The 13,494-nt window shown below is 41.7% G+C and overlaps 1 protein-coding gene across 5 annotated transcripts in view; it reads left to right on the forward strand.

The window, feature by feature from the left end:
- Positions 1-7,902: 7,902 nt before the first annotated feature.
- Positions 7,903-13,494, forward strand: part of WDR12 (WD repeat domain 12) — a 31,520-nt gene continuing 25,928 nt past the window's right edge. For 3 of the 5 annotated variants that reach the window (XM_015890535.3, XM_025175714.2, XM_015890538.3), the window contains exons 1-4: positions 7,903-8,672; positions 10,672-10,766; positions 11,568-11,662; positions 13,083-13,189. In XM_015890535.3, coding sequence (XP_015746021.1) covers positions 8,521-8,672; positions 10,672-10,766; positions 11,568-11,662; positions 13,083-13,189 — 449 coding nt within the window. In that variant the 5' untranslated portion in view covers positions 7,903-8,520. Of the gene's footprint in view, positions 8,673-9,421; positions 9,441-10,671; positions 10,767-11,567; positions 11,663-13,082; positions 13,190-13,494 lie in introns of those variants that run through there. The other 2 variants (XM_007422017.4, XM_025175720.2) reach the window with 2 other exon arrangements.

A 13,494-nucleotide genomic window follows, 5' to 3' on the forward strand; every position in this document is an offset into this window, starting at 1 on the left:
CCTGCAGAAATGGCACTTAAGGCAAAAGCCTTATTGGATTTATCAGATGATGGCTTGATGCTAATGGACTGGAGATTTGGGTATCCATACAACAATATTTGCAATTAATGGAGCACATAACAACATGAAACAATAAAAAGCAACAACATTTAGAATAGCAAAACCGCATTTTAGCTTTTTCCCCAATGCTAAAGATGGAGCAATAGGATTCAGGAACCTGTTTAGAAATGGGAGTCATGAGCAAGCACCTTAATGTCCCCCATCCCACTCATCCCTAATTTTAAAGGACAACATTCTTGGGAAACTGGTTTCCTACAATGACTGAAGATCTCTGCTTAGAAGGACTATGTATGAGCATACGGAACACAGAAATTATGTTATATTTACAAGTACAGAATCATTACACTGTTTATTGTTTGAGTCTCACAAATTTCAGTAATGCTGAATACTGATTGTACACAGATACATATTATACAGTGGGGCAAAAAAGTATTTAGTCAGCCACCAATTGTGCAAGTTCTCCCACTTAAAAAGATGAGAGAGGCCTGTAATTTTCATCATAGGTATACCTCAACTATGAGAGACAAAATGGGGAAAAAAATCCAGAAAATCACATTGTCTGATTTTTAAAGAATTTATTTGCAAATCATGGTGGAAAATAAGTATTTGGTCAATATCAAAAGTTCATCTCAATACTTTGTTATATATCCTTTGTTGGCAATGACAGAGGTCAAACGTTTTCTGTAAGTCTTCACAAGGTTTTCACACACTGTTGCTGGTATTTTGGCCCATTCCTACATGCAGATCTCCTCTAGAGCAGTGATGTTTTGGGGCTGTTGCTGGCCAACACGGACTTTCAACTCCCTCCAAAGGTTTTCCATGGGGTTGAGATCTGGAGACTGGCTAGGCCCCCCCAGGACCTTGAAATGCTTCTTACGAAGCCACTCCTTCGTTGCCCGGGCGGTGTGTTTGGGATCATTGTCATGCTGAAAGACCCAGCCACGTTTCATCTTCAATGCCCTTGCTGATGGAAGGAGGTGTTCACTCAAAATCTCACGATACATGGCCCCATTCATTCTTTCCTTTACACGGATCAGTCGTCCTGGTCCCTTTGCAGAAAAACAGCCCCAAAGCATGATGTTTCCATGATGTTCTTTGGATGCAACTCAGCATTCTCTCTCCTCCAAACACGACAAGTTTAGACCAAAACGTTCTACTTTGGTTTCATCTGACATATGACATTCTCCCAATCCTCTTCTGGATCATCCAAATGCTCTCTAGCAAACTTCAGACAGGCCCGGACATGTACTGGCTTAAGCAGGGGGACACGTCTGGCACTGCAGGATTTGAGTCCCTGGCGGCGTAGTGTGTTACTGATGGTAGCCTTTGTTACTTTGGTCCCAGCTCTCTGCAGGTCATTCACTAGGTCCCCCCGTGTGGTTCTGGGATTTTTGCTCACCGTTCTTATGATCATTTTGACCCCACAGGGTGAGATCTTGCGTGGAGCCTCAGATCGAGGGAGATTATCAGTGGTCTTGTATGTCTTCCATTTTCTAATTATTGCTCCCACAGTTGATTTCTTCACACCAAGCTGCTTGCCTATTGCAGATTCAGTCTTCCCAGCCTGGTGCAGGTCTACAATTTTGTTTCTGGTGTCCTTCAACAGCTCTGTGGTCTTGGCCACAGTGGAGTTTGGAGTGTGACTGTTTGAGGTTGTGGACAGGTGTCTTTTATACTGATAACAAGGTCAAACAGGTGCCATTACTACAGGTAACGAGTGGAAGACAGAGGAGCCTCTTAAAGAAGTAGTTACAGGTCTGTGAGAGCCAGACATCTTGCTTGTTTGTAGGTGACCAAATACTTATTTTCCACCATGATTTGCAAATAAATTCTTTAAAAATCAGACAATGTGATTTTCTGGATTTTTTCCCCCATTTTGTCTCTCATAGTTGAGGTATACCTATGATGAAAATTACAGGCCTCTCTCATCTTTTTAAGTGGGAGAACTTGCACAATTGGTGGCTGACTAAATACTTTTTTGCCCCACTGTACCTTACTTCTTTACAGTAATGGCAGAGAAATCTTCCTTCCATTCTGACATCTAATCACTTTTTCACTCTCACTTTGAATTTCATGTGACTTTTCACAGGGACAGGATTTTGCATTTAAAAAATTTTCCTCTGTGGGAAAAAAAAACAAAAGACATATGAAGCTCAAATTACTCAAGAAAGCTATGGTTGGGACTGCAATGTGTTTCTTCTAAAATCAAATATATTGAAGGTTTTCTACTGTATAGTAAACTGAATAGACCTGCTCTGGTAGTCAGCTTTACGTCCTAAATGCTTCCTAGCATGTAAAGGATAAAATACACAAAGCTAAAATGTAGCTCCCCAAATTTTCACCAAATGCACCAAATGTAATTAGTCCGTATGATCCATCGGTTACAGAAGAAATGAAATGCTATCCATAGGTCCAAAGGTTAAATGAAGGTATCTGATGAAAGAGTTTTTCTTCCACAATACCCTGCAGACTTTTATTTGCCATCCTATTTAGAAAGTTTTCTTGGAAAGTAATTTATTTTCCCAGAATCATCTCTCCCACATTCCCCCCTTCCCCCTTCTCATTTTTTCCCCAAAAATTAGTTGAAGGGAAAAAATAGTGAGAGCATCCGTTATTTTTTTGTAAAACAATCTCTATCAAATATTTGATTTTGGAATTGAAATACTGCAAAACAAAAAATCCATTTCTGTATTCCTTGATTGAAACACTGTGAAGTGATGGGGAAGATGGCATCCAGCAATCTCAGATGAGAAATTTGGGATCTGAAATTAGTCATAAATAAATAAATCACATAGCGTTGAATGGAGCCTGAATAAAATACTGTGTTGTCTCTTCAGAGGCAGACTCCCTTTCTTCATTCTACATTCCCCACAGTTTTCATAGCCTCAAGGACGGAAGGTACTTGACAGTTACCTAATTCTGAAGATGCCACTTCTTTGATTAATGTGAGCTGTGTGGTCTCACACATCTCTGAAAATGCAATCTCAGCTGACATCCAGCAGGCTGCGGTGCTTCCCAAATCTACCAGATCTTCCAGACTCTCAATTGCCTTGTTTTTGCTCCCTTTGTAAGTATCAAAGATTAGTTGATTCACTCTAATTATACAAGTATGTCTAAATGTATTCCTGATGGAAAGCAACATTTACTTTGTTTCCCAATATTAGTAATAATTTGATATTAGGCCTCAGCCATGTAATTTATGTCAGATAGCTTGTATGGTCCTCACATCCTCTAGTTTGATAAAGTGTTTTATATTTGTTTCTTATTAGTAGTTTCTTTGTAACTTTGTTTGTTGCATTGACTGGTGATTGACTGCAAAGGTAATATTTGTCATTTTGTAGTTGCCATAACTGGAACTATAGACCATGGTTCCACTGGGAGATTAGTGAATCATTCCAAGCTGGCACCAGGGTTCCCCTTCAAATTGCCTTTAAAAGGCACTTGACTACAGGACTTACTTTCCTAAGGTTCAAGCCTGCGTGCAACTCAGACTCTTTCTCCAAAGAGCTTTCCCTTCACCAAGGGACTTTAAGTTCTTGTACACCTAAGTCCTTTGCCACAGTTTATATTAACCCTATGTTCACCCAGTCTGAAAAAGATATTGCTAATGCATTATCTTATTTATATGTAGAATAAATTTACAATATCAATAAGATAAACAATGCATACTTGTCTGAATCCTATAATATTTCAAGAAGCTATTGCTCACTGCATTGATTTGTTAGGACACTAGGAAAGTGGCCACCCAAGAACAATAGTGGATCATTAGGTGTCTTTGTCAGTTCTTCAAAACTCTTTGTTCTCCCTTTTAGTGAACCCATTATTTGGATTCAACCTGAAAAAAAGACAATTTTCTCAAATCATTTACCTATAAAATGGAAGAATCATCTTAGATTTGCTGAAAAATAATGGAAGAAAGCAATAAGAATGTCTGAAATTCACGGCTGTCTTTCTTTATGGTGACTACAAGTAGTCTTCGGTTAACGACTGCCCTGTTTAACAACCATTCAGACTTACAATGCTGAAAAAGTTGGTTTATCACTGGCCCTTGAACTTACGATGGTTGCAGCACCCCCATGGTCATGTGATCACGATTCAGGTTCTTGGCAGTCAGTGTGCATTTATGATGGTCACAACATCCCACGGTCATGTGATTGCCATTTGCGATCTTCACAGCCAGCTTCTTGCAACCAAAGTCAATGGGGAAGCCAGCAGGAAGTCGCAAGTTGCAGTCACGTGACATTGTTTAACAGCCATGGGTGATTTGCTTGACAACTGTAGCAGAACTGACATAAATCAATCACGATTCACATGTTTCACTTAATGGCCATGTCGCTTAGCAATGGAGTTGCTGGTCCCAATTGCAGTTGTTAAGCAAGGAATATCTATATATTATTTTCCAGCTAGACTACATATTTGAGCCAAAAGCCAACTCCCCCTTAAAATAAGTGACTCAAACTGTAGTAATATATTTGCTTATTGAGGAAAAGCACCACTTGTCACTTGTAGGACTTATTTTCAACAGACTTGTTTAGGATTTGGTTTAAATCCCAACTGTCTTTCCCAAGATTAAGACAGTTCTCACAGAACTAAAATCCTAAAATGGCCAATTCATGGCCACAAGTCCTCACCTGAATCATAGAAACTTTGGCTTTTTTCTTTAAATTTCAAACTCATAAAATATCAGGTATAAGATTTAAAGCAAAAAATACTGGTTGATCAGAAACAAATAAAAGGCGAACACTGCAGTTTTTCCAACTACAATCCAGATCAGAGTTGTTTTTTCCTCAAATAGTGGCACTATGTGGTAATTGTTTAAGCTTTTATTCTTTTAAACAGAGTGAATAGATCGGTCACATCTCTACTCAGAAGCTTTTATAACATCCTACTACAGAAAATGGACTCTGCTTTATATGTTTACATTTTTATTTATTCAAATTATATGAGCACCTATCTCACATACATGACTCTGGGGGGTGCACAACTTTAAGATAAGTAAAAAATATATACATTTTATGACTAAAATGAACCCAAAAAATAAAATGCACACAAAAAAATAAAAGCACACAGCAGCCAATCATAAAAGGCTTTCAACATAGCCAGGAAACTGTCACATTCCAGCGGAATCTAAAATATTGCCAATCTTGGATAAATACCTAATTTATAAGGGAGAGTTTTCTCTATTTGACAAAACAAAGTAACTGAAACAAGAATATGAAGATCTATGAAGATACATTGTTCTGTTCTTTAAAACAGCAGTTCATTCACCAGCCTAACCAGCAGTTCCCAGTGTCTTCCTTTCTAGAGACTACAACATGGTTCTCAAAAGCTTAAGATGATAACCACATAAGCCAGGAGATGCAGCTCAGCACCTGTGATCACCATGGCATATAGGACCACATCCACAGAACCACAAATTAACTTTACAAATGTTAAGTTAAAGTCAACTCTTGCAAGTTTTTGGCATTCCTGCCTGAAATTATAGCATTTTTAAAGAACTGATTTGGGACCATTTTCAATCCTTTTGCGATGCCTTTGCTCCCCAGACCAGAGATTGGAAAGCAGTGATTCAGTCAGCAAAGTATATTAGAGAGCTGAATAGTGGCATCAGAACTAAGCATCCATCTAGTGCGTGAACATTTTTGATATGCTTACAAACTACAAATTTTTAAAAACGAACAAGCAAAGCTGTAAAGAATGTTAGAAGATCTGCTGATAGTTTCCACATGCAACTATCAATGTCGTAACGGAGTCATAAGAATATACACTTTAAGTTTCCAGTTACAGCCTAAGAAATTCAGCATTTTAACAGTCCTCTGCAACCCCTGTGCATTGTTTACACTTAGAATGATGTCCACATCTCTGAGTAAATGCACTTATGATTAAACTTTAATTCAGCCGCCATAATTTATTTTCAGCATCATCCAAATTTGCAAATAGTACAATCATATGCATGTTTAGTTAAACAGAAATCCTCTTCTACTCAGTGGGGCTCCTTTTCAGCAAACTGACCCTTAGGCTTGCCTCTTAAATTATTGTAAACTGCACCGCAACACTGCATCGGTAGTATGCAATCTGCTTTCTCTAATTTTTCAAAAGCGCCGCCCAGCTTTAGGCATTCCAACAACTTGGCGACTGGGGATAATGGGAATTGTAATCCAAGACCGGCAGATACCTGATTACAGAAGAGAGGAAGGCTAATCCGTTGTCAACTCTCCGCCCACCCCAGATGACTAGCAAATCCTATAACCTGGGTCCCTGGGTCCCCGTCTCCCTCCTCCCGCCCCCCAAACCCACTCTTCTGTCCGTCTCTCGAGTGAGCAAAATTCGACATCGCCCGCCCCTCCACCCAAGCAAGCTGGGAGTTAAGCCCACGAGAGCGAGCCTTCCGCCCCCGCGCGCGGCGGCCTGGCCAGGCAACGCCCACCCGAAGGGGCGGGGGAAGAGGAGGCGGGCAGCGGCAGAGAGCGCGACGGAGCCCGGACGCAGCACCCAGGGCGGCGGAGGGCGGGGGCCAGCGAGGAGAGGAAATTCAAAGCGAGTCTACCCAACCCCGTCTTGGAGCTAGCGAGCGCGCAGCCACTCGTACGGCGCAGGCGCAGTGCTAGCAACAGGCGAACGCTTTTCGAAGTAGCCTAGTGGGACACCGTACTTTCCGGAAATGGATTGATGGTGATCGTTAGTCCGAGGACCTTTTTTTTTTTTTAAGCCACGTGCTTCTAATTTTTCCGGTTCCGATAGCTTTAGGACATCAGCGGAGGAAATTTAGAGCCATTAATAAATCAAAAACGGATCTTCACGGGTTTTTTTTTTTTGTTCCCAGCTTTTTGGAAGAGTTTTTATAAAAGATACTACAGAAGAGGTTTAGCCTTCAATATGTGGCTGGATCAATCAGGGAAAGTCATCACAGTAGACTCCGCTCTAGGCTTTCTTCTGACTGATATATTCAAGTGGCGTTTAAATAAAGAAGTAAACGTTGTCAGGCAGAATATTTTTTTTTCTCAATGCGGCTCGTATGTGCCGTAGATTATTTCTTAAGGTAGTCGTTGGCAACTGCAAGTTAATAAGCATTGATTATTAAAACTACTCAACGAACTTAAACAGCTCGTTTTAATCTTTCAAAAGGTTTGAGTCGATTAATACTCTGATCAATTCGTTAAACATTGGGGCTATAAGCAAACTAGAGCATAAGCATTCTCGAAATTCAATATTCCATATCCCTAGCGATTCTCATTCCTGTCTATCCAACTGGCACTATCACCAAGATTCCACTTTCTGTTCAAATGAACATACACAATTTTATGAATAAGATATTTTATATGATTTCCAGGGAGAAAATAGCAAATTTCAGTTCTGGGCCGGAAATTAATTTTTGAGAGATTTAGAAGCACACTTGACGGTCGCAGGCTGAGATTGCAAGTTTGTTCTTTTTTTTAAGACGCAATGAACAAAACGTTTGGAATGCTGTCCGGCGCCGATACACACTGTTATAATACACTTGAAGCGAGCTATGAATTCCAAAACCATATAATAGGCAGATATCCAAAAGCTCTAATTTTAAAACGGATTTCTGTTTCCAATATTTTCATCCTGCCCGCAGAGGAATCAATCGAACGCAGCCTGCAATCCGTAGTTTATATGCTCAGTATAATTTATTACATAGTAAGTCACCGCTTTCCGTCCCGGATAAAAATAGCGCGCAAGGCAGGCGCTGAAATCGCTGCTCGAAAGTACGATATGGTCGCGAGTTGCATCATGGGAACTGTAGTTTAAAACGGCTGGCCTCTCACTCATTTTGTTCTGTTGCACGTAATATACGTTCTGTTCAGCTCTTCTTCAGCGGAAGAAATCGGGTGCCCGGTTTAAACTTCAGTTCGATGGAAGCCGCACTGACTACAGAGGGATTTACTTCTGAGTAAAGACGCCTAAAATTGCGCGGTAAACTTAGAACAACCTGATTCTTCACAGTTGGGAATTCCCATATTCCCTGAAACGGCTTTCTTACGCTTAATTCTGAAATGATAATCAGCTAACAAAATAATGAAAGGGGGGGGCGCACCCCGAACAGTAGCTGGGAAACCCGTGCTGCGCCAGAAAATTAAGCCAGCCTTATCGAGCCTGCTGCCCTTCCGATGGGCTGGAGTTCAGCTCTCCTAATTCCACCCTCTGGCTGGAACTGTGCTGCACGGGCTTCAGCAGAGCCCCTCCGAACACCGTTGCAGAAGGTCGGAGCGTCATTCGGGGTTTCGCAAAAAATAAACGCTGCAGAAGCCCGGGCTTGCAAGAGGGGGCGCCACTTCTGCCGTGGGTTACCGAAGAGGGGGGGAAACCAGGCTCGTGCAGCACCGGCGGAGAAAACGCCGCCCGGCTCAGGCCCCTCATCCCTCCTCGTGGGAAGAAGTCCGCGGCTGGGTTGTGACCTTTAAGAGCAGTCCTTACTAATCGCTCCCTGAGCTATCCATGAGCCCCGCAGGGCTGGGAGCGGGGGACTCTCAGCCACGTGGGAGCTTCGGGTTCGGCGAGGTCGGGCGTCTCGGCGGGCGGCAGGGCTGGCCGGCCGGAGTCCCTGCTATGGCGCGACTTCAAGCTCGCTTCTTCACCAACGACACGAAGTGAGTGGGGAGGGGAAAGACTCGGCGAAGGGGGCTGGAGCTGTAACTTTTCAAGGGTCGCTCCTTGGGACGACCGCCGGGTTAGGGTGGGCTCCCTCCCCCTGCTTCTTGCCAGAAAGGGAAATAAAGCTTGATCCGAATCAGCGCTGAGACGGAGGCGGGACGGCGTTCCCACCAAAGCAGCCCAGCTGAGCGGGGGGTCTCCAGGATCGCGGCTGAGAACGGGCCGCTCTTCGTAGCCTGAGCGCATCTGGGCTTTGCAAACGTCCTTCTTCTTCTGAAACGTTTCTAAACGGGCTTTCATTGGTGTCTGTGGCGGTTGAAGATAACTTAGGCAGTTTGGCTTTGAACGGCCACGCAGCCCTTCGTTGGGGGGAAGCCCAAACGTAATTCGAGTGATGGCAGAGACCCGCCGTCCAGGATTTCAGGGAGCGACACTGTGTATCGGCTGCCGCTGCTTTGGGTGGCAGTCAGCTCGTTTGCTAAGTACTGGTAGCCATAGAGATTTAATTGAAACAGAAACGGGGGGATGTCGAAGTGCTGCTTGTTGCAGTCAACGCTGACTGGATAGCCCGTAAGCCACCACCTCAGTCTGTGTGCGGAGGAGTTCCTGTGGGCAGGAGTTCTTGTTCCGTGATCAAACCAAGGAAGGGAAGCAGACGAGACCGAGACCGGGGAGGCGTGTGCAGACTTTCTTCTTTCTGCCTGCGCAGTTCCCTAGCGGATGGAAACAACCGCACCTTCCTTACGTCTTGTGGGGATCCTGTTGTATGTAGAGGGTGGTGCCCAAAAACTGAGTCTCTTTCCTATGGGAGAAATTGTGTAATAGAAATAAAAAGAAAGTGTAAAATTATTACCCCGTTTTTAGCCTCTGCAGACCAGCTATATGAGTGTAACCATCTACTGTAGTAAGCCTCATTGCATTGTGGAGATTACTTTATGGATAAGGATACAATTTCTTCATAAAGATTTTGGTCTTAGTCATGTCCCTCTCTCTGTGTGTATGTGTTACCTGAGAGTATGCCCAGTGAAATACAATCACACGTGTATAGGCAGTTTAATGCCCTCCAAACAGCTGCATTTTCTGTTCCCATCAAATTCAGCTTATATAGCCAATGACAAGGAATTGTAGAAGCTTTAGATTTTTTTTAGATTTAGATTTTTTATATTGACTATATTATTATAAATAACTCAAGGCAACGAACATATCTAATACTTTAGTCCAAAACACGTGGAGGGCACAAAGTTGCCTATCTCTGCAATAAAGCTTAGCTGGAGAACACGCTAGAACTGTATAGTTATGCATGTGTGAAAGCCTTCTCTTTCCTATGCCCTCATTTCTACCATTTATTTGAACTTGGTTTCTCTGAATTGGTTATAATGATTAAAAAGCCATTGTGGTGCCCTGTGAGGTAGACTGTAAGTATATGCTTTATTCAGGCAGGAAGACAAATATGCTACAGGTATTGCAAATCACAAATGCAGATTCTATCCATCAATCTTTGCTTTGGCCTTTAAGAGCACCACCAGCAGAAGGGCTTTTATTTCTCCTTGTTCTCTACTCAGATCTTCTCACTTAAGGACAAAGTGGGACAGATTTTCCTGGGAAATGGCCTGGAGCCTGGCTCTTTCTGGAACCTGGCTGCATTATATTCCTCTTAGAGTTCCTGGTTACTCTATAGGAAGTAGTCAGTCAGTCACCCACACTGGCAATCAGTGGGTCTCCATAGCTCTTGCAGACAGAAGCCATTCAGGAGATCACTGTTTTTGTGGCTCACAGCCAAGCCCACGATCATTCAGAACACGTGGCTTTGGAGTCACTTTCCTCTTCGTCCTGTGGAATTCTTCTGACAAACTCCTGTTATTTCTCCCTGTTTGTTTGCTCAGTGAGCAGTGAGAGTCTTGAAAACCCAAATTATTAACTATATTTTTCCCTGAGAGAGCTGAAGGTCTGAGATGCCATCTGTTTTTTAAATATGTGATTCTTTTCCCTCTATAGATACACAGTAGATGATGTTCCTTTTTCTATCCCAGCTACTTCTGAAGTTGCTGACCTCAGTAATGTTATCAACAAATTGTTGGAAGCTAAAAATGGTATGTTTATATTTGGGATGTAGTTCCATTAATATAGATTCTAACCCTCTTGGATATTGTAAAATCAGATATCAAAAACATATGACTAATCACTTTTATTTATAATTATGCAGACTTAAATTATTTTGATTACTAATTGCTTTACTATAGATTTTTCAGACTGAGTATTATTTAATCAAACAAATTAGAAATGTTTATAATGTAATCTGAGCACTAAATTATGATGGATTGTTGAGCAGTTGATCTCTCTATACTTTATTTCCCCAACCCAGGACAGTGCATATGGAGTTTCCCATCCTACAATTTAGAAAAATAGATTAGGCTGAGAGGTAGTAATGTCAGCCTGGGTACTCCATTCAAAATACAGTACTATTTACTAATGGTTGAATGTTCATTTGCTTCAAAGGAGAGCAGATTGAAAAAAAAAATCTCTCGTTCTCTGGATACTTATTTACACAGAGAAATTTTTATCTAGGCAGCTTTGGAATAAAGCCAGATTGTCCGCAATAATAACTCAGTTTTGTTCTCATGACTGCCTTCACAAAGAAAACCAGGGCAAGTAATATATTTTGTAGGGTCTAGCAAAACATATGATTGGAAAAAAAACAAGATGCTACATTCCAATTTATGGAATATGTGATCTGTACTGGTAATATTGCTAGTGGTCTGGAGAGCAAACTTGTTAAAGGAAATACAGCTATTTAAGAATAATGAAAGAGAGACTATATCTTAGACATCACCAAATCTGCTCTTAATGTAAGATGTAACTTATGTAACCCAATATCTGTGATTTGCTTCTAGCGGGCCACAAATATGTGGAATTTGACTTCCTTGTCAAGGGACAGTTTTTGCGAATGTCTCTGGTCAAACACATGGAAATGGAAAATATTTCAACAGTAAGCCATTTTAATGTTTTTTGAAGGAAGAGGTGAATGCTATGAATTTTTAACATTTCTCAGAATTGTATTTTTCAAAATGCAGTGGAACTTTCTTCCTGGCAGCCATAGGGGAGACTGTAATGGGTAGAGTGGGGATAAGCATGGTGCATATTTATTGGTTTTTAATCTCTGTTTCATGCACTGTAGGCTTTTGAGATATATAGTGTCAACCAGTATTCACTTACATTAATAGGTACATTGGTAGCCACTTCTAATGATGCCTTTTCTAATGATGACATAAACCATCAAGCTTGCAAGCATACAGGTGCAAGACTAAAATATTACAGGTGGTCCTCAGTTAACGACCACTTGTTCAGTGACCATTCGAACTTGCGATGGCACTGAACAAGCAGTGCTTGTAACTGGTCCTGGAAGTTCTGGCCATCCAGGCACCCCCCACAGTCATGCAACTGTGATCCAGGCACTCAGCAACTGGCCCAGATTTCCAGCTGTTGCAGCTTTTCATGGTCACGTGATTGTGATTTGTGGCCTTCCCTGCCGGCTTCTCATAAGGAAAGTCAATGGGGAAGCTGACAGGAATTTGGAAGTTGCGGTCACATGAGGTCCTCACTTCATGACCTGTGCAGTCCTTGCTTAATGATAATAACCAGGGACTGTCCCTGTCCCAATTACTGTTGTTAAGTGAGGACTCTGTATTTTATTCTGAAAGTGTAAGATTCAGTCTCATGTGAGTATATTGTCCATGCCCAGCAGCAGAGTTCCTAGCTGCCCACACTCAGCACCTCCCAGACTTATACAAAGTGTCCCCCAGCTATCTGGAGCATATTTGGAGGGTAGAAAAAAAAATCAGATTTATCCTCTTGTATCCATTATGCTGATGGAAGACAAAACTGGATACAAACAACATTTATATCACTTTTCCCAAACTCAAAACAGCGTAATAAAAAGTAAGCCACCGTAAGAAGTTATCACACCCGTCTTTTTAAGTTTTTACATTTAACTCTATTTTTGAGTAGTAGAAACTTTATACTACTGTTCTGATTCTGAATTAGTAATTTCCACCGTGGAATGGACTAGATCCCAGAATGCCAGTGTCGTTGATGAAGCTGGGAGAACGGCCATGGGCACGGTGATTTGGAAATATGATGCCATGGTTCCATTGAGCCTGGGCAAGGGACAGGAGCAAGGCTGGGGAACTGGTCATTTTCAAGATGGTGGTGATCAAAACTCCCAGTGCTCCTAAGCACTGGCTGTGCTGACTAGGCTTGCTGGGGTTTATGCAATATATGAATTTATAGCAACGTGTTCCCCATTCCTGGGATGTGAGATTGTAGGTTTAATCTCTGTCTCCTGGACTTTGTTTTATAGCACAGTGGTTGATTTTTCTTTTTTCTTTTTTCCTTTCTTCCACGTATAGGAAGATGTAGTAGAAATTGAGTATGTAGAGAAGTATACAGCACCCCAGCCTGAAGAATGCATGCTACATGATGACTGGATCAGTTCTATTGAAGCTACAGAGGAATGGCAAGAGATTTTTAAAATTGCTTTTGGCTCTTTTTGGCTTGTGGTACAGCTTGTTGTACTACATAAAAGCTTGCTTCTCCTGTAACTAGGTTCCTGTGCTTCACCCTCCTGTGAGTTCATCCATCTTTGTCTCCTTGCTCCTTTCTCTCTTTTCTGCAGCAAGAGTTCAGGAATGAGATGTTCATTCCAAAAGTGTTTAATTTTTATCAGCTATATTAGTATTGTCATTGTCTCTTTGCCAAGAGTTTTTTAATCAGTTTTAAGACTAATTTCTCTGAGGGATTATTGTTTCTTTCAGAAAGTCT

This window comes from Python bivittatus, unplaced genomic scaffold (genome assembly GCF_059951505.1).
Source record: "Python bivittatus isolate LINGU-HERP-01145 unplaced genomic scaffold, Pbiv_v1 ctg000200_np1212, whole genome shotgun sequence".
In the NCBI taxonomy this organism is placed as follows: Eukaryota; Metazoa; Chordata; class Lepidosauria; order Squamata; family Pythonidae; genus Python; species Python bivittatus.